The 23,059-nt window shown below is 37.3% G+C and overlaps 1 protein-coding gene across 2 annotated transcripts in view; it reads left to right on the top strand.

Annotated features, from left to right (window-relative positions):
• Positions 1–23,059, top strand: part of SRBD1 (S1 RNA binding domain 1) — a 224,846-nt gene that overhangs the window by 20,074 nt on the left and 181,713 nt on the right. Inside the window, exons 5-9 of one of the 2 annotated variants that reach the window (XM_030921713.1) lie at positions 6,303–6,469; positions 10,274–10,391; positions 12,043–12,181; positions 17,613–17,709; positions 19,037–19,172. In XM_030921713.1, the coding sequence (XP_030777573.1) occupies positions 6,303–6,469; positions 10,274–10,391; positions 12,043–12,181; positions 17,613–17,709; positions 19,037–19,172 (657 nt within the window). The remainder of the gene's footprint in view (positions 1–6,302; positions 6,470–10,273; positions 10,392–12,042; positions 12,182–17,612; positions 17,710–19,036; positions 19,173–23,059) is intronic. The other variant, XM_030921714.1, reaches the window with a different exon arrangement.

Genomic DNA, 23,059 nt, shown 5'->3' on the forward strand with positions numbered 1-23,059 from the left:
AGGTTGTACATAGACCATCTGAGGCTTTATTTGCTTCTCTGGTGGTGTGTCCCGGTGTATTAGTCTGTTTTCATGCTGCTGACAAAGACATACCCAAGACTGGGAAGAAAAAGTGGTTTAATGGACTTACAGTTCCACATGGCTGGGGAGGTCTCAGAATCATGGTGGGAGGCAAAAGGCACTTCTTACGTGGCAACAGCAAAAGAAAACGAAGAAGCGAAAGTGGAAACACCTGATAAACCCATCGGATCTGGTGAGACTTATTCACTATCACAAGAATAGCACAGGAGAGGCTGGCCCCCATGATTCAATTACCTCCCCCTGGGTCCCTCCGACAACATGTGGGAATTCTGGGAGATACAATTCAAGCTGAGATTTGGGTGGGGACACAGCCAACCCATATCACAGCCAACCCATATCACACCCATATCCACCGTTTTCTTTCTCAATGTGCATGCCCAGGAAGTTACTTCTCCCTAGTGTCTGCATTCGGTTAACACTTTAGTGTAATAGGTATGGACCATCAGGAAATGGCCTCTTCCTGGGGCTGGCTGCCAATTTATCACTTTTAGAGAGGCAATGTGATGATTGCCGAACCATCACCCCAACATTCCTAGTTGGGGAGGGGGGCTCTTCTGCCATGCTCATGTCTGTCTAACTACCTATAACAGCTTCATATTGAGTATAGGATATCAATTTCAAACTCTGTAGAATTTACCACGTAGCCTCATCTACCTTTGTGTTTCTCACCTGATCTTCACACGCCTTGTACATGTAACTGTCCAGTGGGTTCACTTTACCCACTGCCTACACAGAGCCTATTTATCAAGACAAGGGAATTGCAATAGAGAAAGAGTAATTCACACAGACCCAGCTGCATGGAAGACCGGAGTTTTAGTATTACTCAAATCAGTCTCCCTGAAAACTGGGGAATTGGAGTTTTTAAAGAAAACTTGGTGGGTAGGGGGCCATTGAGTCAGGAGTGCTGATTGGTCAGGTCAGAGATGAAATCATAGGGAGTTCAAAGCTGTCTTCTTCTGCTGAGTCAGTTCCTGGGTGGGGGCCACAGGACCATATGAACTAGGTTATCAATCTGGGTGTTGCCGGCTGATCCATCTAGTGCAGGGGCTGCAAAATATCTCAAGCACTGATACTAGGTTTTACAATAGGAATGTTATCACCAGGAGCAATTTGGGGATTTTTAAAATCCTGAAGCCTCCAGCTGCATGACTCCTGAATTTGTATATTTTCACACAGCTATGAAGACATACCTGAGACTGGGTAATTTATAAAGGAAAGAGGGTTTTTTTTTTTGAGAGTTTCACTCTTGTTGCCCAGGCTGGAGTGCAGTGGCGTGATCTCAGTTCACTGCAACCTCTGCCTCCCTGGTTCAAGTGATTCTCCTGTCTCAGCCTCCCGAGTAGCTGGGATTGATTACAGGCATGTGCCACCATGCCCAGCTAATTTTTGTATTTTTAGTAGAGACAGGGTTTCATCATATTGGTCAGGCCGGTCTCGAACTCCTGACCTCATGTGATCCGCCCGCGTTGACCTCCCAAGGTGCTGGGATTACAGGCGTGAGCCACTGCACCTGGCCAGGGAAGAGGTTTAATTGACTTACAGTTCAGCATGGCTGGGGAGACCTCAGGAGACTTACAATCATGGCAGAAGGGGAAGCAAACATCCTTCTTCACGTGGTGGCAGGGAAAAGAAGTGCAAATAGAGGAAGTACCAGACACTTAGAAAACCATTGTATCTTGTAAGACTCACTCATTATCACGAGAACAGCATGGGGGAAACCACCCCCATGGTTCAATTACCTCCACCTGGTTCTGCCCTTGACACATGGGGATTATGGGGATTACAATTCAAGGTGAGATTTGGGTGGTGACACAGATCCAAACCATATCAACTCCTGAACCATAATTTCTACTCTTGTGGCTAATTTGTTAGTCCTGCAAAGGTAGTCTAGTCCCCAGGCAGGAAGGGGGTTTGTTTTGCAAAAATGCTTTTATTGTCTTTGTTTCAAAGCTAAACTGTAGACTAAGTTCCTCCCAAAGTTTGTTCAGCCTACACCTAGGAATGGACAAGGACAGCTTGGAGGTTAGGAACAAGATGGAGTTGGTTAGGTCGGATCTCTTTCACTGTAATAATTTTCTCAGTTATGATTTTTGCAAAGGCAGTTTTATACATTTCAGCATTACTGAACTTTTAGCAATTTAAAAAAATGTGCAGTGGTTTCTCATCAGAGGCTTTTGGTGTTATTCTGTGTTCCTGGAATTCCTGCCTCCCCATTTAGCTGCCTGGAAATACCTTCATTCTCTTGTTGCTTTTCCATTGCTGCAGAGTTTGATGTTTCCACCTTTCCTGTGGTCGTAAAACAGTGTATAAACACTTCTGTCAGAGTATGAACCATATAGTATGTCAACTATTTACATGTCTATCTGCTTTTGTTAGCTTGTTAGCTCCTTGAGAAGAGGGACTTGATTTTTTTACATCTTGATTATCATTGGCTTAGTATGGTTATTGGCATATAATATGAGCCAAAATAAATGTTCAACTGAATCAATATAGAAAACATTTGGTAATTTGCAGTCCCCAAAATGAAGACCGCTTGTATGTGGTTTTGTTAGCCTTAATTTCAAGGATTGAATTTGCATAAGCAGCACTGTACACTCCCATAGTATACATGATGCCATATGGATTTGTTAGGACCTATTACCATCCAGGGTCTGGAGTCTTAGCTGTCTTAGGTTTGTTTTATTCAACAATAGATGAGCTTATGGGTAGTGGGAGCCCATGGATTGCCCTAACAATCACACAGTTCCAAAATGATGAACATTCCTGTCGTTTCCACCTGTCATCTCTGTCTTTCAGAATCTTGCCTATCTTTCAAGGGTCAACCAAAATGCTATTCCTGCAGCAGGCCTCCCTTGATTACCTCAGGGAGATCTTTTCTCTTCTTTAAAAACATGGTACCACTTATTGCCTGGCCCATGCTGTTTTATTTTTACTTATTTGCATTAATATTTTATCTTCTCTTCTAGATTGCTAACTTCTTCATGAACAGCCTCATGAAGGCCTCTCAAGAGGGAAGTGGTTAGACCTTTACCTGTAGGTAGCTAAGAGTCATTGGAGCTTAAGTTCCACAAAAGAAAAAAAATAAGGGACTTGATTGCATTTGTATTTTAGAAATATAATCTGTAGTAATGTAGATGGGATGGGTGGGAGGCATAGACAACAATAAAAACCTACTACGAGTTCAGATAAAAGATGCTATTAGTGGAAACAGAGCTTGATGGGGGAGGGAATAGACATTTTAGAAGTTCTGTTTGCCTCCTTAGTGACAGAGTAGAGGGATGTGGTAGAGAATATACAGTGATGCTTAGGCTATTGATTAGAATGCTTTTGATTACAATAAGAGAAAACTATCTCAAACTAGTTTAAGCAATAAAGGAGATTTATTGATCTATGTAACAGGAAAATTTTGGTCAGTTCACTGAAACAATCTACTATTCTCTTAGCACCACCATCCTCATAACAATAAAATGGCTACAACTTTGAATTTCTACCTTTACAAACTATTTCTTCAGAGGAAGAAATTGTACCTGGGTCCAGAGTTCCAGCCCAAATCTTAAACTTCATGCTGATTGGGTTAATCTCCCTGGCCAGGGCAATGCAGCATTCAGGCTCTTAATTCTGAAAACAGCTGGTTACTTGAGCCACATGCTGTGGAGCTGGAATTAGGGTCAAGTGCTGTCAAGCCATGTAGCTGCTATATAATGGAGAGAGGTGGCCACAATATTGTGGGAAATAACCACAGTATCCCCTAAGGTTTCTGTGGTAGATGACATGATGTGGACTGGAATAGGAAACAGGAAAAGGTACAGGTTTGCAGGAGAAAATATAAATGAGTTGATTTTGTGAGGGTCAGGCAAGATAACAAGTAATGGGAGCATTTCTAAAGAGGGAGGAGCCTCATGAAGGCCTCGTAAGAGCAAAGTAACTGGGCTTGTTCTAGGAACTGAGAGAAGGCTATTGGGCTGGCATCTAATGATCTGAGGAAAGACTGGATAAGATGAGGTTGGAGAGAGGCTGATGTATTTTGGGTCATGGTAGGGAGTTTGGATTCCAAATGCAATGGAAAATCAGTGACAGATCAACATCCAGTATACATTTTGAAAATAACATTCGTGTTGCTTTGTGTATACTGGAATAGATGAGACTTAGAATTGGATGCAGGGAGAACAGGTAAAAGCTATTTCATTAGTTCAGGCTAGAACTAGACTGGGGTGTGGGGCAGAAGAAATGAAGAACAGTGATAGAGTAAGGAAATATTTTGCAGTTCAAGTTGACTGGTTCTTAAGATGGATTGGATTTAAGAGTTGAAGGAGTTAGAAGAGTTAGACTCTTAGTTTTCTGGGTTGAATTGCCATTTGAATAGCATAATATGGGTAAAACCAGAGGAGAAATAAGTTTGAGAAGAAGATAACTTTGGAAATGCAAGGTTTGAGATGCCCATTAGATTTCCGAGAGAATATGTCAAAATAGGTAGCTAAATGAGTCTGGAGCTCATGTGGAAGAGAGTCAGGGATAGAAATGTGAAATTGGCATTCTTATCGGAATTAGCATTAATCCATCATAATGGGTGATAAGATGTAGACCTTAGGATTTAAGATGCCCCATGAATGAGATATTCTCTGTAGTCTCTGGAGTTTAGCCATTTATTTCATATGTAGTCTTGAAATTCAGTCTGTTATGTATCTGGACTTGATTTTGGTAATCAGTTGATTATGATAATTCTTTAATAAATTTTCCCTGTTTTTTACCACAGTTTCTGTCAGATCTTGGGCATTCGGGGTTGAAATAATAATACAACATACTCCTTTTGTTCTTTACTTTGAAAGAGCTGCTTAGGTTTTTGGAAGCTACTAACATTGGATTTTGTTCTTTCTCTTTTCCAGGCTGACTTTTGTAAACTTTTCTGCTTAACTGTACATTTTGCTAAAACCTATAGACTTAAAAATAATTAAATATTTAAATAATTAATAAATCATCTTTTAATATTATTGTAAATAATTAGTATTTCAATATTATAAATAACATCAATTTTAATATGTGTTTAAAATAATTTTAAATATTTATAATATTTTAAAATAAATACTTAAAATGCCAATGATTTTAAATAAATAATATTTTAAAACAAATATTTAAAAAAATAATTAATTGCCTGATGTGGTGGTTCATGTCAGTAATCCCAACATTTTGGGAGGCTGAGACTGGAGGATTGCTTGAGCCCAGGTATTGGAGACCAGCTTGGGCAACATCATAAGACCTCATCTCTACTAAAAAAAAAAAAATTAGCCAGGTGTGATGGCGTGGCCTGTAGTCTCAGCTATTTGGAGGCTGAGGCTGGAGGATCACTTGAGCCTGTGAGTTCAAGGTTGCGTTGAATCACAGTTGTGCCACTGCACTCCAGCCTGGGCGAAAGAGCGAGACACTGTCGCAAAAAAATAAAAAAAAATTTAAAAAAGTAATTAATTAGTTTAAAGATGTTGTATTTTGTGCATGATACAAAATGCAAAAGATATAGAATGGTCTTCCAACTCTAACCCTCACCCAACCAATTACCTTTCTATTTCCAGATCTTGTGAATCATTTCATATTAGTTCATACAGAGCTGCCTCAGGTTCTTAAATGGTTGCATGGTGTTTAGTATGGGCATAACGTATTTTCCAGTTCTCCCATTGTAAACTTAGGTTTTTGCTTACTTTTACTCTGCTAGGAACAATTCTTCAAAAAAAAATTATTATAAATAATAATATTTTCTAGAAGCATGTATATGTTGTGATAAATTCCCAGTAGTAGAATTGCTGCTGGACCAAAGAGTTTATGCATTGTAAATTTTCATAGATATTGCCTAATTGCTTACTAACAATGACTAAAAACGGCTTTCCTTTGTTCTCATGCTGACAAAGTGAGTTACCAACTCCTTGCTTTGCTACCAGTATGAGAGATGAAAAGTGTATCATTGCATCATTAAAAAGTGCCCTTGTTGAACACTGGAATTTGAATGATACAGTGGTTTGGATTAGATTTTACTGAATTTGTGAAATGACTATTTTACCATTATGATTGTCAATGGATACATGTATTTTATATGGCTTTCTTTTTTAAAAAAAACTATAGCAAATAATTTCTAAGTCACTGGAGAACATTATTTGATACTATGTTTTAAATTATACATGATATAGATGTTTAATTTCCAGCTTTTTAAATCACTAAGTATCTTTAATTTGCAGGTTTTATCTGAAAGAACTAATATTGAACCTTGGGTTTGTGCCAACACCATTCGTCTATTTAATGATGATAACACAATTCCCTTCATTATACGTTATCGAAAAGAGCTCATTAATAACCTTGATGCTGATTCCTTGAGAGAAGTTCAACAAACCCTAGAAGAGCTACGGTAAGAAACCTAAGAAAGAATGAGCCAAGTGTAAGGGAAAAAGGCCAGTGAGGAACAGTGAGAAAGTGAATGATGGTATATTTGACAATTCCAATATTTTGTTTCCTTGAATTATTGTAATCTGGATATAGTCCTCTTCTGACAGAGGAAGTCAGCTCTGTTTTACTTATTTAGGGGGTGTATGGAGTCCCTCTGCTGGTGTATTTATGCATAGCTTGAGCATGTATTAGCAAAAAGGTGGTTTGCAGTAAAAGTGTGTGCCTCAGAGTTTGGCTGTCATCTTCTTTCATAGAAAAGATTGGGCATAATGGCAAAATTAGGACTGCCAGCAAGAAACTCGAAGTACATTTTATTCTAAATCTTTTAACCACTCACATAAAACTGTCCTTTTAATTTCATAAAGTTCCTAAGTGGAGAGTTCTTTGGCAGTATAGAGTTTGGTAGGAAATATGTATATTTCCTTTTCCCATACTTTTTTTTTTTTTTTTTTGACAGAGTCTCACACTGTCGCCTGGGCTGAAGTGCAGTGGTGCAATCTCAGCTCACTACTCAGCTCACTCCTGCCTCAGCCTCCCAAGTAGCTGAGATTACAGGAATGCGCCACCACGCCCTGCTAATTTTGTATTTTTAGTAGAGACAGGGTTTTGCCATGTTGGCCAGGCTGGTTTTGAACTCTTGGCCTTAAGTGATCCACCTGCCTAGGCCTCCCAAAGAGCTGGGATTATAGGCTTGAGCCACCATGCCCAGCCTTTTCCCCATACTTTTAATGGTTATGATAATTTAACAATAATGGATTGTAAGTTTTATATGGTTACAGAATGGAAAGTACCTTTTTAAAAAAATTATGCCTCTGGACTCGCTGTTAATAACTCAGAAATATATGTACAAAGACTATAAGACTGACCATATTATTTGATAGGGTTTATTAAAACACTTCACTGCTTATGCATTTATTGCATGTCTCCTATGGGCACTGTGTTAACGCATACATTCTTGAAGTGTACAAAAAAGATCTGATTAAAATTGGATTATCATTCTACTATGAAGCCATTTTAAAAGTATTAAGGGTAATTTTTATAACAAGCTTGACAGGCTTTCTGTTATTTTGGGGGAACTTGCATCTCACTAACTTTTCTACCTCTTTTGTTGATGTTTCCTTAGTGTCAGGAGAATTAAAATGCTAATATGTGGAAAGTTATACTTCATTGAGAGTCAGAATCAATTAGCCAATGTAAAAGCATAAATGACTAAATCAAGTAGTCTCAGATGCAAATCTTCCAGAGCCAGGCTAGGATAATCAAGCATGGGGGATAAGAATTGGAGATTACAAATCCTGTCTAAGTGGGGCAACCCCTGCTCATCTCCAGTAGATGACTGTCATGCAGGGTTGTCTGCCCAGTTTGCTGGTTCTTCCTATTTCTGAAAAGAAGCTGGTAATTTGGGTTTGTACGTCAGAAATTTCTGGGCCAAACAAAACCACTCTCGACCACACCTAGAAGGCCAGCAGTTTGCAAATTCTGAAGTAAGCTTTCTATTTGGTTGAAGTCAAGGTAATTAAGAAAGTCTGAGGGTTTGGATCTGAAACAGGAGAAAGCGTCATAAACAAGCAAGAAAAGCTTGCTTAAAAATTAAAGGGTAGTCTAACAATATTTGGTTGTATGGGAGACAAATAGGAGCCGTATATCAAGAATATTATTATTTTCTTTTTCTTTAAAAAACACTTCTACTGCAAAAGAATTCCATTCTCTGGGTTTCTATGAACCCAGAATACATTGAATATTAGTAGAGGAATGAATTCTCCTTGAAGTAAGTAGGGGCATTGACTGGAACTTAAGAGATCTTTTTCTATAATACAGAGATTTCTTTTTGGTAATAAGATATGATCTTTATTTTTTCTTAAGCTCAGCATTTTCTATAACTAGAGCATTGGTTTTCAATTTGTTAATTGCTACCCCTACATTGGAAGTAAAACCAATTTAATAAGTCATACCACTTAAAAAATGAAATAGTGAATAGAAAATACAAGAGTACATTTATGTGGTAAAGGCAAATATTGTTTCATGAAATGTTTCAATTATGCAGCATATATATGTATGTATACTGGGTTGCAAGGTAAAACATTTTTAAATTCACTTTGAAAAGTGAATTACAGAGTATGATTCTGCATAGGAAGAAAAGTTTTCTGTATTTTTCTCTAAAGATAATTCTCTTCTTCCTTATATGCAGGCTAATAGGACAAAAGGAATTGGCTTTTTGTTAAAATGACCTGGTAGGCTTTAGCCCTTGACAACAGTCTTGGGCTACTGTGACTATAGAAGACATACAGGTTGTAATCTAAGTACTGCATATTCTTCTCTGTAATTTACAGTCTTCTGCCTTTGGTTTTTTTTTTTTTTTTTAATTTACCAGTATTTTTAATTTTCTTTTCCACCAATCATTTTGAATAAATCATATTATCATCTGTAACTTTTGCCCATCATTTTAGCAGTACCATTATTAGGCAGATTCTATAAATAGAAGGTAATACAATAGGATGAGAAGCATTAACTATAACAACAGGATTGTATATTCACAGTGAAAACCTGTTGTAAAGTGGGGGAACTACTGTGCACTCCCTTCCTTTTGTCGTTACTTGTTTAGTGATCCCTGTAAATTGATTCTTGAAATCAGCTTTTCTACCTGGAATCCTGGTTCTTTTTAGTGGGGAATGGATTGGGAAACCAATTGTGGGTGCTGGGTGTGCCCATCCTGAGCAGTGATACTCCGGTTGCAATGAGCATACCTAGTACCTATACCTTGGTTTTCAAGTATCGTTCTCCTGATTCCAAGGCTGGGGCAGGGAAACTAGAAGATAAGCCTGAAATATCATATGCCAGAGAATAAGGAAGTGCTCACAGGATGACAGGGACATGTCAAAAGGACACAGAAGCTAGCTTGAAGGGGTTACTTCTGGTCAAATCTGGAACAATTTGAACATTAAGATAAATGATAGCAATGGATTGTAAGCACTAAGTAAAATAAGAAACCATTAAATCTATAGTGATGTAAATAAATCAGTGAATAAATTCAAAGTTTAATGAGGAATGGGGTAATTATATAGTCTCAAAGTACCTCTCCACAAAATACTTAAAATTATAAGAGGAATAAAGAGTACCTGTATCATGGAGAAACCCACAGATACAACCTTAAATGATCAAGGTAATCAGTAATGGGACAAATCAAAATCATGTACCACCTAATAACGTGCAATAAGAAGAACACAGTAAGACTTCTATGATATTTCTACCGAAGATGTTCCATCTGTATATAATTGTGAGGAAACATCAGAGAAACCCAAGCTGCAGGGCATTCTACAAAATAACTGTCCAGTAGCATTCAAAACATCAAGGCCTTATCAAGGAGAAGAAAATCAAGGAGAGACTGAAATACTGTTTTAGCTTGAAGGAGACTGTAGATGCATGCCAACTATATGTAACCCATAATTCTTAACTGAATCCACTATAAAGGATATTATTGGTACAGTTGGTAAAACCTGAATGAGGTCTGCAGATTAGATGGTAGTAATATATCAGTGTTAATTACCTGATAATGATGGTTATTTTGTGGTTATGTAGGAGAAAATTTGTGTTTGTAGGAAATCACACTAAAGTGTTGGAGTGCAGGGATGTTAACTTATTCTCAAACAGTTCAGAGAGAATAAAGTTCCTTTTACTTTACCTGCAACTTTTCTGTAAGTTTGAGGTAGCTTTGAAAAGAAAGTTTTGACATACAGTTTTTGTAGATTACAAAAGTTTCTATTTTCAGGGCTGTTGCAAAGAAAGTTCATAGTACAATCCAGAAAATTAAGAAGGAGGGGAAGATGTCTGAGTGCTTGTTAAAAGCCATGCTGAATTGTAAAACTTTTGAAGAACTAGAACACGTGGTAAGGAACCCTTTTTATCTTTTAACGTAATACCTGAATCTATTGCAATTTGGGTCTTATGATTAAAGAACACCAAGAAATAAAAAGCTAACGTCATTAGTCACCATTATTTAATGCAACAAAATATTCTTTATTCAATAAATATTTATAGAGTGTTTTTTTGTATGCTAGGGACTTGGGTTTACAAAGATGAATAAATACATAGTCTTTGTCTCAAGGAATTTCCAGTCAAGTAGGGAAGGACAGTAGATTATACAAATGTGAAGCTTATTGGAGAGGGCTGAACTAGAGATCCAGATGTGGATGTCTTCAGCCTGCAGTTGTTACATGAAACCATGAGAATGGAAGAACTCACTCAAGAAGGGTTTGTCAGCAGGTCAGGACTGACCACTGGAGGATACCACCTTTTGAAGTGTGGATGGAGGATGGGAGAGCATAAGGAGGTAGGAAAAAATAGAGAAGTATGAGGAGAATCAGGAGATGATGGTGCTCTGGAACAGCAGGGAAGAGAGTTTTAGATGGAGGTTATAATCAGTGGTTATGTGTAGCAGAGAAGTTTGGCAAAATAAGAACTGAAAAAAATATATATGTATTTGGTAATTAGGAGATCATCATGGATTTTTGTGATACCATTTCCAGCAAGGTGTGTGAGAAGAGAAGCCAGATGGTGGTGGGTGTTAGAGTGAGTGGATTAAGAAGTAGAAGAATTGGCTGGATGCAGTGGCTCGTGGCTCATGCCTATAATCCCAGTACTTTGGGAGGCCGAGGTGGGCTGATCATGATGTCAGGAGTTCAAGACCAGCCTGGCCAAGATGGTGAAACCCCGTCGCTACTAAAAATACAAAAATTAGCTGGGCATGGTGGCAAGCGCCTATAATCTCAGTTACTCAGGAGGCTGAGGCAGAGAATTGCTTGAACCTGGGAGTCGGAGGTTGCGGTGAGCTGAGATGGCGCCACCGCACTCCAGCCTGGGCTACAGGGCAAGACTCCATCTCAAAAAAAAAAGAAGTAGAAGTATTGACCGGCTGGGCGTGGTGGCTCATGCCTGTAATCCTAACACTTGGGGAGGCCGAGGCGGGCAGATCACGAGGTCAAGAGATCGAGATCATCCTCGCCAACATGATAAAACCCCATCTCTACTAAAAAAAAAAAAAAAAAATTAGCTGGACATAGTGGTGCGCGCCTTTAGGCCCAGCTACTTGGGAGACATAGGCAGGAGAATCGCTTGAACCTAGGAGGCAGAGGTTGCAGTGAGCAGAGATCGTGCCACTGCACTCCAGCCTGGTGACAGAGCGAGACTTCTCAAAAAAAGAAGAAAACAAAACAAAGAAGTAGACGAATTGTGTGTAGAACACTTTTAAAGGAACTTGCTGGAGTTGAGGACTTTGCAGTCCAAGCAATGAGTTTTTAAGATGAGTGAAACCAAGCAACTAATTTAGCATATAGAAAAATATGAAGAATAAGAGAAGGCACATACCATCTTCTTACAGTAAGCGTTTTCAAATTAGTTTTAATTCATCTCTGAAGGAAGAAGAAAGGATTGAGAAAAGGATTTCTTTAGCATTCTCAGTATGTCCTCTAATTTTGTGTCCTAGTTTTAACTTTTGTGTTTTTAAAACTGAATCATATGTTTTCTGCCTTTATTTTCTAGTCTGCTCCATATAAAACTGGGAGCAAAGGGACTAAAGCCCAGAGAGCAAGACAGTTGGGCTTAGAAGGAGCAGCCAGGGCACTGCTTGAGAAACCAGGGGAGCTCAGTCTGCTATCATACATTAGGCCTGATGTTAAAGGTACTGGCTTTATTTACAGAGATCAACTTTGTTTCTTTTTTTTTTAAATTTAAAAACGTGTGTTAAAAAAATGTTCTGTTAAGTAATGATTATACAAAAGAATATTACAGCATGTGTAGAATAATTGAAATAAAACAAATCCTGACATACCTATTGAGTAGCCATTCAACTTTTCTCTGTTGATGAAGTGCTGTTCTAGTCTTGCCCGTTTTTCTATTGTATTGTTTTTAAAATGATTATTTTAAAATATTTTTTGTCATTGATATGTGTTGCAAATCTCTTTTTCCCAGTTTGTAACTAGTCTTTTCACTTTCTTTATGGCATCTCTTGATAAATAGGTATTAGTGGAGTTTTATTATAGCTAACCATCTTTTAAGATAATAGCTGTGTTTTCTTTTTAAAGAAATTCCTTCATATCCCAGATTTATGAAGATTGTCCTATATTGTCTATTAAAGCTTTTATTTCTAAAAATTTGTTTACTTGTAAAAGTCATAAATATTCTTTAAAAATGTCAACAGTTTTGACATCCAGGAAGTGTAAAGCAAAGCTCCATTCTCCCACTTCTACTCTAGAAGTAAAGTGTCTTTTTCTGAAATTTCCCTCCAAGTGTATCTTCGTATTTTGTGTGTGTGCATGCACAACAGAGAATAAGAGAGCGAAGAAGTAAGGGAGAGATATTTCTAAGAAAAACTCAGGGAAAATGACAGTTGATAAATGTCAAGATGCATTGGTTTTATTGTAAAAATGAGCCTTAGAGTAAAAACTTTGGTTAAGAGTGGCTTTTTCTCAGGAATTCGCTGTTAAGATTGAGTGGGGAGATTGATGTTCTGGTGGTCTCTACTCTCAAAAAATTATTTTTTTAATACTAAGAAATTACATAATTAACATGTGCAACATGATGTTTTGATATACATGTATTAATACATAGTGAAGTGAGTACTATAGTCAAAGTATTCTGTACATGATAAGCAAATTAACGTATTCATCTCACATAGTTACCTTATTTTGTGTTAAGAGCACTTAAAATCTGTCTTAGCAAAATTTTTTTTTTTTTTTTTTTTTTGAGACGGAGTCTCGCTCTGTCGCCCGGGCTGGAGTGCAGTGGCCGGATCTCAGCTCACTGCAAGCTCCGCCTCCCAGGTTTACACCATTCTCCTGCCTCAGCCTCCCAAGTAGCTGGGACTACAGGCGCCAGCCACCTCGCCCAGCTAGCTTTTTTTGTATTTTTTAGTAGAGACAGGGTTTCACCATGTTAGCCAGGATGGTCTCGATCTCCTGACCTCGTGATCCGCCCGTCTCGGCCTCCCAAAGTGCTGGGATTACAGGCTTGAGCCACCGCGCCCAGCCTGTCTTAGTAAATTTACAGTACACATTACGATGTTATTAACCATAGCCCCCGTGCTGTATGTTAGAACTGTGGTCTTTTTCAGCCTGTGTAGCTACAACTTTGTACCCTTTGACCTACATCTTTCCACCCCACCCCCACCTCCAGTTTCTTTTGTCCTCTGTGGATCCCATAGACTGGGACATGTAAATGTCTGTAGGGGGCAGTCTCTGATAACAAAATCCACAGTATGTACTAACCTGTAGAAAATTACAGCATACCATAGCCTGTTTTTATTTTAAATAACCCAGCAAATGTGAATTTGTGATTTAAAAAACTGAGTAGGTGTGTCTGTAAAATCTAGATATCTCTTCATACCTAAACACACTTATCTTAATGTTTGGAGAAGGGCAATAATGAAAAAGTAAAATAGGGTATTGTGAATTTAGAGATGGGTTGAAATGAGTAAAATTCAAGTTTGTTTAATTTTTAATGTGTATTTATAGTTAGATTTCCAAATGGTTGCAACACTTAATATTTTAATAATAGCTATAGACTATAGCTAAGCATTAAGTTAACCACAGTAGGAAACTATCTGTGCCCAGTCATTGTATGTTTTATTAAAATGGAATGTTGAAACTTTCAGAATGTTAGACGCACAAAGGCTTATCGACTGTTTTTATTTTTATTTTTCTCCTTGTGGTTGATTTTCTTTCCTTCTACTTCTCACTACCTTTGGTACCAAGGTCTCTTGAGTTCTCTCATACACTGAGTTCCTACTGGGTAGGTTTTTGATAACCGTATCTCTTTGTATTGTCATACATGGTGATGCTGCTGGAATATATGACAATGGACATTTGGTGATACTTCTTATAAGGTGGATAGTTCAGGGTCTAGCACAGTTACAGTAGTACTGTACTGGCAGACATATCAGGACTTCTGTTTGCTTTACTCCCTCTTTCTTTTACCCCGATCAAAAATGTAGAATTATTATAAGTAAGTCTATATAAGCTAGGTACTGCTTTTTTTTAAGTTTGATAGAAATGTTTTCTCCTTCTCTTTGTCTCCTTCTTCTTTATGTTACACACAATCATGATCACCCTTAATTTTGTTTGTTTTTCTAAAGAACTTTCATAATCCTATCATTCCTGAAAGAAATATTTAAGAAACCAGATAGTTCAGCTTTTTTTTCCCCAATAGAAGACACTTCTTGCTTGCTTGCCACAGACCAGTAAGCATTTGGTCTGAATCATAAAGCTATACTGTGCCACAACTGGACTATGTCCTGGGATATCCAAAGTACTACTTTCATGTCTAAGAGGAAGTAACTGATTGTTCTGTCATATATAAGAAGAGGTAGCTTCAGTGCAGAGCAAGTGAAAAGAAATGTTGGCCTTTCGGTTTTTGTTTACAGGTGTGGAGGTTTGATGATTCTCTAGCTGGAAAGATTTCATTTTAAGGCAAAGGGTATGATTTTCTGGTTCTGTGGACCATATTTCCTCCTTATTTAACTGAGGTGCTAAACTTTTGGAACATCTGTTATCTTTGACTGTTTTAAACCCACAAGGTCTATTCTCTTTGATTGGGAAAGGAGCTTTTTCAAAACACAGAAGACTTTCTTTTAAAATTATTTTTCTCCCTGGTTGGACTGAGAAGGGGAATGTAATTTGAAAGAGTGTCCCAAATGACTCTGGTAATTTGTCTCCCATTGAGAACCACTGCTGTAGAAGTAGCTCAAGGCATTTCCCTAGTGGCAGTTTTTTAAAGTTGAATGGGTATCAGAATTATCTGGGACACTCAAACACTTCAGTTCCACAGTCTAGGAATTCATAGTTTTAACAAGTACCTGGTATGATTCTATTTTTGGGTCCTTAGACTACACTTTACAACATTTCTCTAGAGCTCTAGCACAATTTTAATTAGATTCATTAATTACATAAGGTTTCAAATTATATTCCCCTCTTATGATGGAGGATTTTCAAAGGCCCTTTCTTATTGCAAGGTCTATAATTTCTTCTGTTCTCTGATTCCATTAATGGTTCTCCCTGTAGGTTCCATCTTTACTACTGACTTATCACCCTGGTGTTGTCATTAAACTTCATGTAATAATGCTCTGAGATACTTGGAACTCCAGGAATTAGTTCTTGTGAATGGTTTTCCTAGATGAAGACTGAGAGAGCTAACACAAGAGCAAATGTTTATTGAGAGCTCTACGTGTTACAGCTGTTTTAAGTCCGTTAGATATACAGTCTTCCATCTTGTAAAGGTATTTTGTTAATGAAAATTCCCGCATAGGAAAGTTTTCTTAAAATGTAAATAGAATTCCTATTAGTTTCATTAGCTACATTTCTTTCTTTAAATTTCTTTAAAATCTAGTTGACCCTTGCCTAATACAGAGATTAGGGGAACAACCCCCAGCCCCTACTCCCTCTTCAAAGTTGAAAATTTAGGTATAACTTTTAACTTCCTAAAAACTTAACTATTAATAGCCCACTGTTGACCCGAAGCCTTACTGATGACATAAAGATGACACATTTTGTGTGTTATATGTGTTATATACTATATTCTTACAATAAGGTAAACTAGAAAAAAGAAAATGTTAATAAGAAAATTCTAAGGAAGAAAAAATTTATTTACTGTTTATTAAGTGGAAGTGAATTATCATAAAGGTCTTCATCCTCATCATCACATTGAATAGGCTGACAAGAAAAAGGAGGAGGAGGAGGAGTTCTTTCTGTCTCAGGAATAGCAAAAGCAGAAGAGGTGGAGGAGGTGGAAGGGGTGACGAGAGGCAGGCACCCTTATTCCAACTTTTATTGTAATTAATCCATGTAGAAGTGGACCTGTGCAGACCGGGTGCAGTGGCTCAAGCCTGTAATCCCAACACTTTGGGAGGCCGAGGTGGGCAGATCTCTTGAGGTCGCGAGTTCGAGACCAACCTGGCCAACACAGTGAAACCCCATCTCTACTAAAAGTACAAAAATTAGCCCGGTGTGGTGGTGCGCACCTGTAATCCCTGTTACTTGGGAGGCTGAGGCAGGAGAATTGCTTGAACCCAGGAGGCAGAGGTTGCGGTGAGCCAAGATCACACCACTGCATTTCAGCCTGGAAGACAGTGAGACTCCATCTCAAAAAAAAAAAGTGGACCTGTACCCATGTTGTTTAAAGGTCAGCTGTAAACATAATTACTTATCCTAACACAACCAAACTAGATCTTTTCTATTTATTAATTATGCCGTAATAAATGTCCTCCTGTCCTCTTTGGCTTTTGTACCTTATTACTCATTAAAACTTTACTTGCAGGAAAACATACATATGATAGGCAGTGCTTGTGTAATTCAAGTTTAGTGCAAAAAACGTTTCATGCAAATAGAATGATAAAGGCAAAAGAAATGAAACAAAGCAGTGCAAATGATCTCTCTCCGCAAGTCAATATCAGAGAAACCTTGATTTACAAGATTCATTGCTATAAATTAGCAAATCAGAAATGCTTAAAGAGAACTTAATGCCCGTCTGTACACAGTTTAACTGTGAAGAGGAACAACTGCATGAAAGCTCTTGTTTTGTGCTTTTGAGATTTGTGAAATTTAAATGGGTCGTTGAAAATGTGAACAAATGCCCCATAATCCAAAATAGAAATTGCTTCTAAAGGATAATTTTTTAAACAAATGGAGTACTGTCCCTTTGGTTTTGACTCTATTAATATATATTTCCTATAACATCTTTAATATTTGTAATCACTTTATAAAGAAGGTACGGTTATGATTCCATTTTTATAGGAAACTGAGGTACAGAGAAGTCAAGTAGCTTGCCCAGGGTCTCACAACTGGCAAATGGTAGAACTAGGTTTAGACAAGGCAGCTGGCTCCAGAGATGCATTTTTACTACTGGGCAATATATTAGGTATTATGTCTGTATTATTGCTTTTGGAGACTTGTTTTTGTTACAAAGGGAAGCTAGTATACCGCTACAATATCTTTCTATCTTAAGGCTGTCAACTTAAGGTTTTATTTTGACTGGAATTAATTTACTGTGATTTAATTATAGAATTTAAAACCAATCTTACACTTTTTGTTTTTGTTTTCCTTTTTACCCTTCTCCTAAAGGGCTTTCAACGCTTCAGGATATTGAAATAGGAGTGCAGCATATTTTAGCAGACATGATTGCTAAAGACAAAGACACGCTTGACTTCATTCGGAACTTGTGAGTAACTCTTTTATGGAGTTTTCTGCTTTATGGACTCGTGCTGTTAAGGGTCACACAGTTAGTGCTAATACCAATGTTCATTAAAAACTTTGTTTTCAGACCTTTTTTTTTTTTTTTTTAAGGAGCAGAACTCTTTGTTCAAACAGCATAACCGAAATATATAAAACAGATAAAAGTAAAGTTGTTTTAATTGAATTCTGGGCAGGGAGCCTGGAACTCTGCCTACTCACCCTCCTTACACTGAGGCGTCTCAGTGGAGGGGGCCTGATGAGTTTAAAAACCATTGCCTTACGCAGTATATATGAAGAGAGATTCATGTCCTTTAGAGTGGCATTGCTTTTTAAACATGTTGATTGTGATGTATGCTTAATTTTACAGTATCTCGTTTCTGGTGTTTACCAGTGATTGGCTTAATTTGAGGATGTGTAATATCAGATGTGGGTAAAAGTACTGACCTCCAAATGATTTTTAGCTGTTGAGGGGAGCAGCTTATCTATGGGATCACAGTCCCAGTTTATCAGATATTAAAGATCTTTGACCTAGAGCCTTCTTGGGCTTATGGGTTTTATGCCTCATTACAAAAACACATTAATTTAAAACCCTATTTTTATATATTTTGTTCTTTTTCTGCTGTGTATCAGTAGAGAAGACACGTTTCTGCCAGAGGTCTGTTCTCCCTCTCTCTCCCTCCACATATCTAGCTGTTTGAGCTGTGCGGAGGAGAGGAAAGGAGATGACCTAGTTGACTACTGTTGCTTGTCAGGGTTTTTTGTTAGTACAAGACAGATAACTTTTCTGTTTTCTCAGTGGCCCCAGCAGGAATGAGTTGAAGCAAAATTCTTGCTCAGGTTTTAAAATGTGTTTTTGTAAGTAATTATGCTGCTTAAATTTGGTTCAGTATTATAAATTGTTATTGGAAGCTGTCCTCACACATCCTTTTGTTTCTCTTTTTTTTTAGTTTTTAATTGACTGTGACTGCCTAACTTAGTGATTAGAAAAGTCTGATATTTAGATCAGAGCTGTTGGTTTGATTTCTACAGAGAGTTTTGATCTTTTGCATAATTGCAGATGGTTTCTGAATTCATTTAGGCGTTTTATGGGGAGATTGAGTAGATATATAAATAGATCTGGAGGACTATGCTAGTATCAGTAGGCAAAGAGTCCTCTTTTGATGGGGCAGTAATATTGATTTCGTAGCAAGGCATCATTAAAAAAACTCACTTGGTAATGGCTTAACTTTTTTGCTATCCTTATTTCTATATATTCTTTACTAAAGCACAAATTAATAACTGCTTGTTTTTTGAACACTTGGGTATCTGAACAGGTGCCAGGACAGACATGTTTGTATCCAGTCATCTCTGGCAAAAGTGTCCTCAAAAAAGGTAAATGAGAAAGATGTTGATAAGTTTCTGCTCTACCAGCATTTTTCGTGCAACATAAGAAGCATTCACCATCATCAGGTAAAGAAAGAAACTGCATGTGCATGCTGATGTAGTAATAATGATAATATTTTGGATTTGCCTGCTACTTTACTAAGAATTTAAAGAATTTCATGTCAACTGTTTTCTTTTTTCTTTATATAAATTCTTATAATATTGTCATATCCTTGCCACTTCACAAATTGGGAACTAACGACCCAGAGCAGTTAATAAGTGACATTGAGAATTATAGCAGAGCTGACAATGTAACATTTTAGGTATCTTGACTTTTTGGCTGGTGATCTTTTTGTTAGACTTTGCTTCCCAGTATCCTTATATTTGAGCTCAATTCTGGATCTCTTCCGTGTGAAATACAAATCTGAGATATCTGATTTAGAATAAAGTGTGAGAGGTCTCAGTTATATAAATCATAGTCATTGTACTTCAGTCTTTTAGTTTCATTTCTCAGTTTACTAATTTTTTTTTTCCTAAGTGTAGTCATAGGCTATATCTATGTTGTGGAATGTAGCTTTTAAATTATATAGGGAAAAAAGAGAGGAGATAAAAACCAAAAATACAGTAATACTGGCATTTATATTTACATATATAGCGACCTTTATCAGTGCTCCTTATTTCTTTGTATGGCTTCAAGTTACTATCTAGTGCCCTTTCATTCCAGTCTTAAGCACTTCCTGTACTATTTCATGTAAGGCAGGTCTACTAGTGACAAACTTCCTAGTTTTTGTTTTTTCTGGAAAATTTTAATTTCTCCTTTTTTAAAAAAATTTATGTTTAATTGTGGTAAAATAACCCTTTTTTAAAAAAAATTTATGTTTAATTGTGGTAAAATAACCATAACATAAAATGTACCATCATAACCCTTTTTAAGCATACAGTTCAGTAATGGGAAGCATGGTTATATTGTTGTGCCACCAGTCACCAGAAATTTTTTATCTTGCAAAACTGAAACTCTATGTCCATTAAACATTTCCTTCATTTTTTTTTACAGAGAGTTTTTTAAAATATAAAATTCTTGGTTGATGGTTTTAAATTTTTCCCTTTTAATACTAAATATACCATCCACTCTTATGGTATGGCCTCCATGATTTTTTATGAGGAATCAGGTGTTAATCTTACGAAGCCTTATTCATGACTAGTCTCTTCTCTCTTGCTGCATTCAGGATTCTGTGTCTTTATCTTTTGACAGTTTGATTATAATGTGTCTTGTTGTGGGTCTTTCAGAGTTTATCCTACTTGGAGTTTATTGTGATTCTTAGACGTGTAGATTAATGTTTTTCATCAAACTTGAGAAATTCTTCACAATAATAATAAAAAAAAAATCCTTTCTGCGCCTTTCTCTCCTCTCCTGGGTCTCCCATTATACGTAGAGAGTATGATTGATAGTGTCTCACAGGTCTCGGCCTGCGTTCCTTTGTTTTCTTTATTTTTTTCTTTTTTCTCTGACTGTATATTCCCGTTTGACTTGTCTTCAGGCTTGTTGATTTGTTCTTTTTATTCAAATTTGCTGTTGAACCCCTAGTATATTTTTTATGTCAGTCATTGTACTTTTCAGCTCTGTAATTTCTATTTGGTTCTTTTTTATAATTTCTAACTCTTATTTTTCTATATGGTTGAAAGATCATTCTCCTGGCTTTCTTTAGGTCTCTGTTCATGATTTTCTTGAATTCAGCATATTTAAGAGAGTTAATTTAAAAATATTTGTTTTGTAAGGTCAATGTCTAAGCTTCCTCATGGACAGTTTTTTTTGTTTTTTGTTTTGGTAAAGTCTGGATATGTTGTATATTATAACTTGGTAACTCTGGAAATCAGATTCTCTCCCCTCCCTCGTGTTTGTTGTTGCTGCTTGGTTTGTGGGGTGGTTTGTTCTAGTGACTTTTCTAAACTAGTTTTGTAAATTTTTATTCTTTGTTATGTGTGTCCACTGAGGTCTCCCTTGTTAGCTTAGTAACCATCTAGTTATTTAACAGAGATTCCCCTGAATGCCTGGAGCCAAAAACAAAAACAAAATAAACCCTAAAAGAAAAAACCCCAAACTCTCCCAGACCTTGCAGATTGGTTCTTTGTTGGGGCACTCCTTCAACACTTAGTGAGGCCATTAACAGCTCTGCCTTAGCCTTTTCTTCCTGTTTGCATGGAGCCCAAAGTTCTTTTAGAGGTGAAAGCTTAAGGTTCCCTCAGATCTTTTTAGAGCATGCACCCTAGCCCTCCGCATGCCCAGGAATTTTAAAAAGCCCCTTTTCCCTCAAATATCTCATTTCCAAGCTTACTTTTCACAGGTTTTTTGGTCTGTGTGTTAGTTGTCCCCATGTTATCCCTTACCCCTCATGGCTGGTGCTAATATGTTTGCCTTTAAGTACTTTTGACAAAGGCCACCTGGGAGGCTTCTTCTGTCCTGAGTAAGCTCCAAGGCATGTGAAATAAAGGCAAGCCCTTGAGTCAGTTCCTCAGGGACCCACCAGACATCAAAACACACAGCCGTAGTTATTTGAGAATAAGGTCCATATTGCTCCTTCTGATAAGAGCAACCTGCCCTAGGAATGTGGGCTGTCATCTTCAGAGGCCACTGCTGAGCTGGAGACTGGGATAAGTTAAAAGTGCTCTCTTATAGAAATTCTGCAACTTCTTTCTGTAAGTGTTTCTTTCGTTGTTATAAAATTTTTTAGATTCCATAGTTGTGAAAAAGTTAATTCTGATGGTTTTTGCTACCTTACCTTTGTGGAGGGATGACATTTAGAGTTCCCTACTCCACAATTTTCAGTGATATCACTCCTAACAACATCTTTAAAGTACAGGATCGCACGCTCCTTGTTCTATTCCAGAGCTGGAGTGTGGCTTTTAACGTTATATAAAGTTTTCTTTATTACCTTGTTTAATGCTTTTTATTCTGAAGTCTGCTTTGATATGAGGATTGCCTTGCAACCCATGCTTTCTTAAAGGAAACTGACCCCACTCTTGTTTTAATCTCAGCCCTAGAATTATATTAAATGCTTGCCCTTGGTCCTTTTGCCAGAGCTTTCCAAAGTCTTTAGAGTGAGTGAAACTTATTCTGCAGACTAGTATACAGTTGGTAAACTTTTCTGTAAAGGTCCAGTGAACAAATATTTAAGGTTTTGTGAGCCAGATGGCTTTTGTTGCAACTACACAACTGCTGTGTAACACAAAAGCAGTCATAGACAATACATAATGAATGAGCATGGTTGTGTTTCAATACAATTTTATTCACGAAAAACAGATGGCAGGCTGGATTTGGCCCATAGGCCATAGTTTGCTAACTTCTACTCTAGTGAAGGATCTGAAGAAGGATATATGTGTACAATATTCTGTGAGTTCTTACACATTCAGAATTGTTTTCTATGGCCTTAAAACTTGAAGGATAGCTTGACATGGTATAATCATTTTTGTTTGCACTTTCTTTCCTTAAGTTTCTTGGATATGTTGCTCTGCTGTTGGCTACCTTTGTATGTTATGTTTGAGAAATCTGATGCCAGTATAATTCTCTGTTTCCTAGAAATGCAAAGAGATGGGTTCTATGTTGTGTTTTATTTATTCTCTTTATTGGTTTTATAGTTTTTTGAGAAAGGGAGAGGGAGATTTGAAGTTAGGAAACTGCCAGTGTTTTTCAAACCTGGAATTTCTCAATAAATAATTTTAAAATTTATTTTTCTTCCTATCTGCATTTTACTGCTATAAAGAGAGAATAATAGAAAAAACTAGTATTCCTTACCTTTCATGTAATACTTAATTTTCATCATTAAGAATGTAATTGTTTGGCATGGTGGTGCATACCTGTAGTCCCACCTACTCAGGTACTTGAGGCAGGAGGATTGCTTGAAGACATCTAGAATTTCTGGACTGAAGTGTGCCATTGCCGATTGGGTGTTCACATTAAGTTCAGTATCAATATGGTG

The sequence above is a fragment of the Rhinopithecus roxellana genome, chromosome 17, assembly GCF_007565055.1.
Source record: "Rhinopithecus roxellana isolate Shanxi Qingling chromosome 17, ASM756505v1, whole genome shotgun sequence".
Taxonomy (NCBI): domain Eukaryota; kingdom Metazoa; phylum Chordata; class Mammalia; order Primates; family Cercopithecidae; genus Rhinopithecus; species Rhinopithecus roxellana.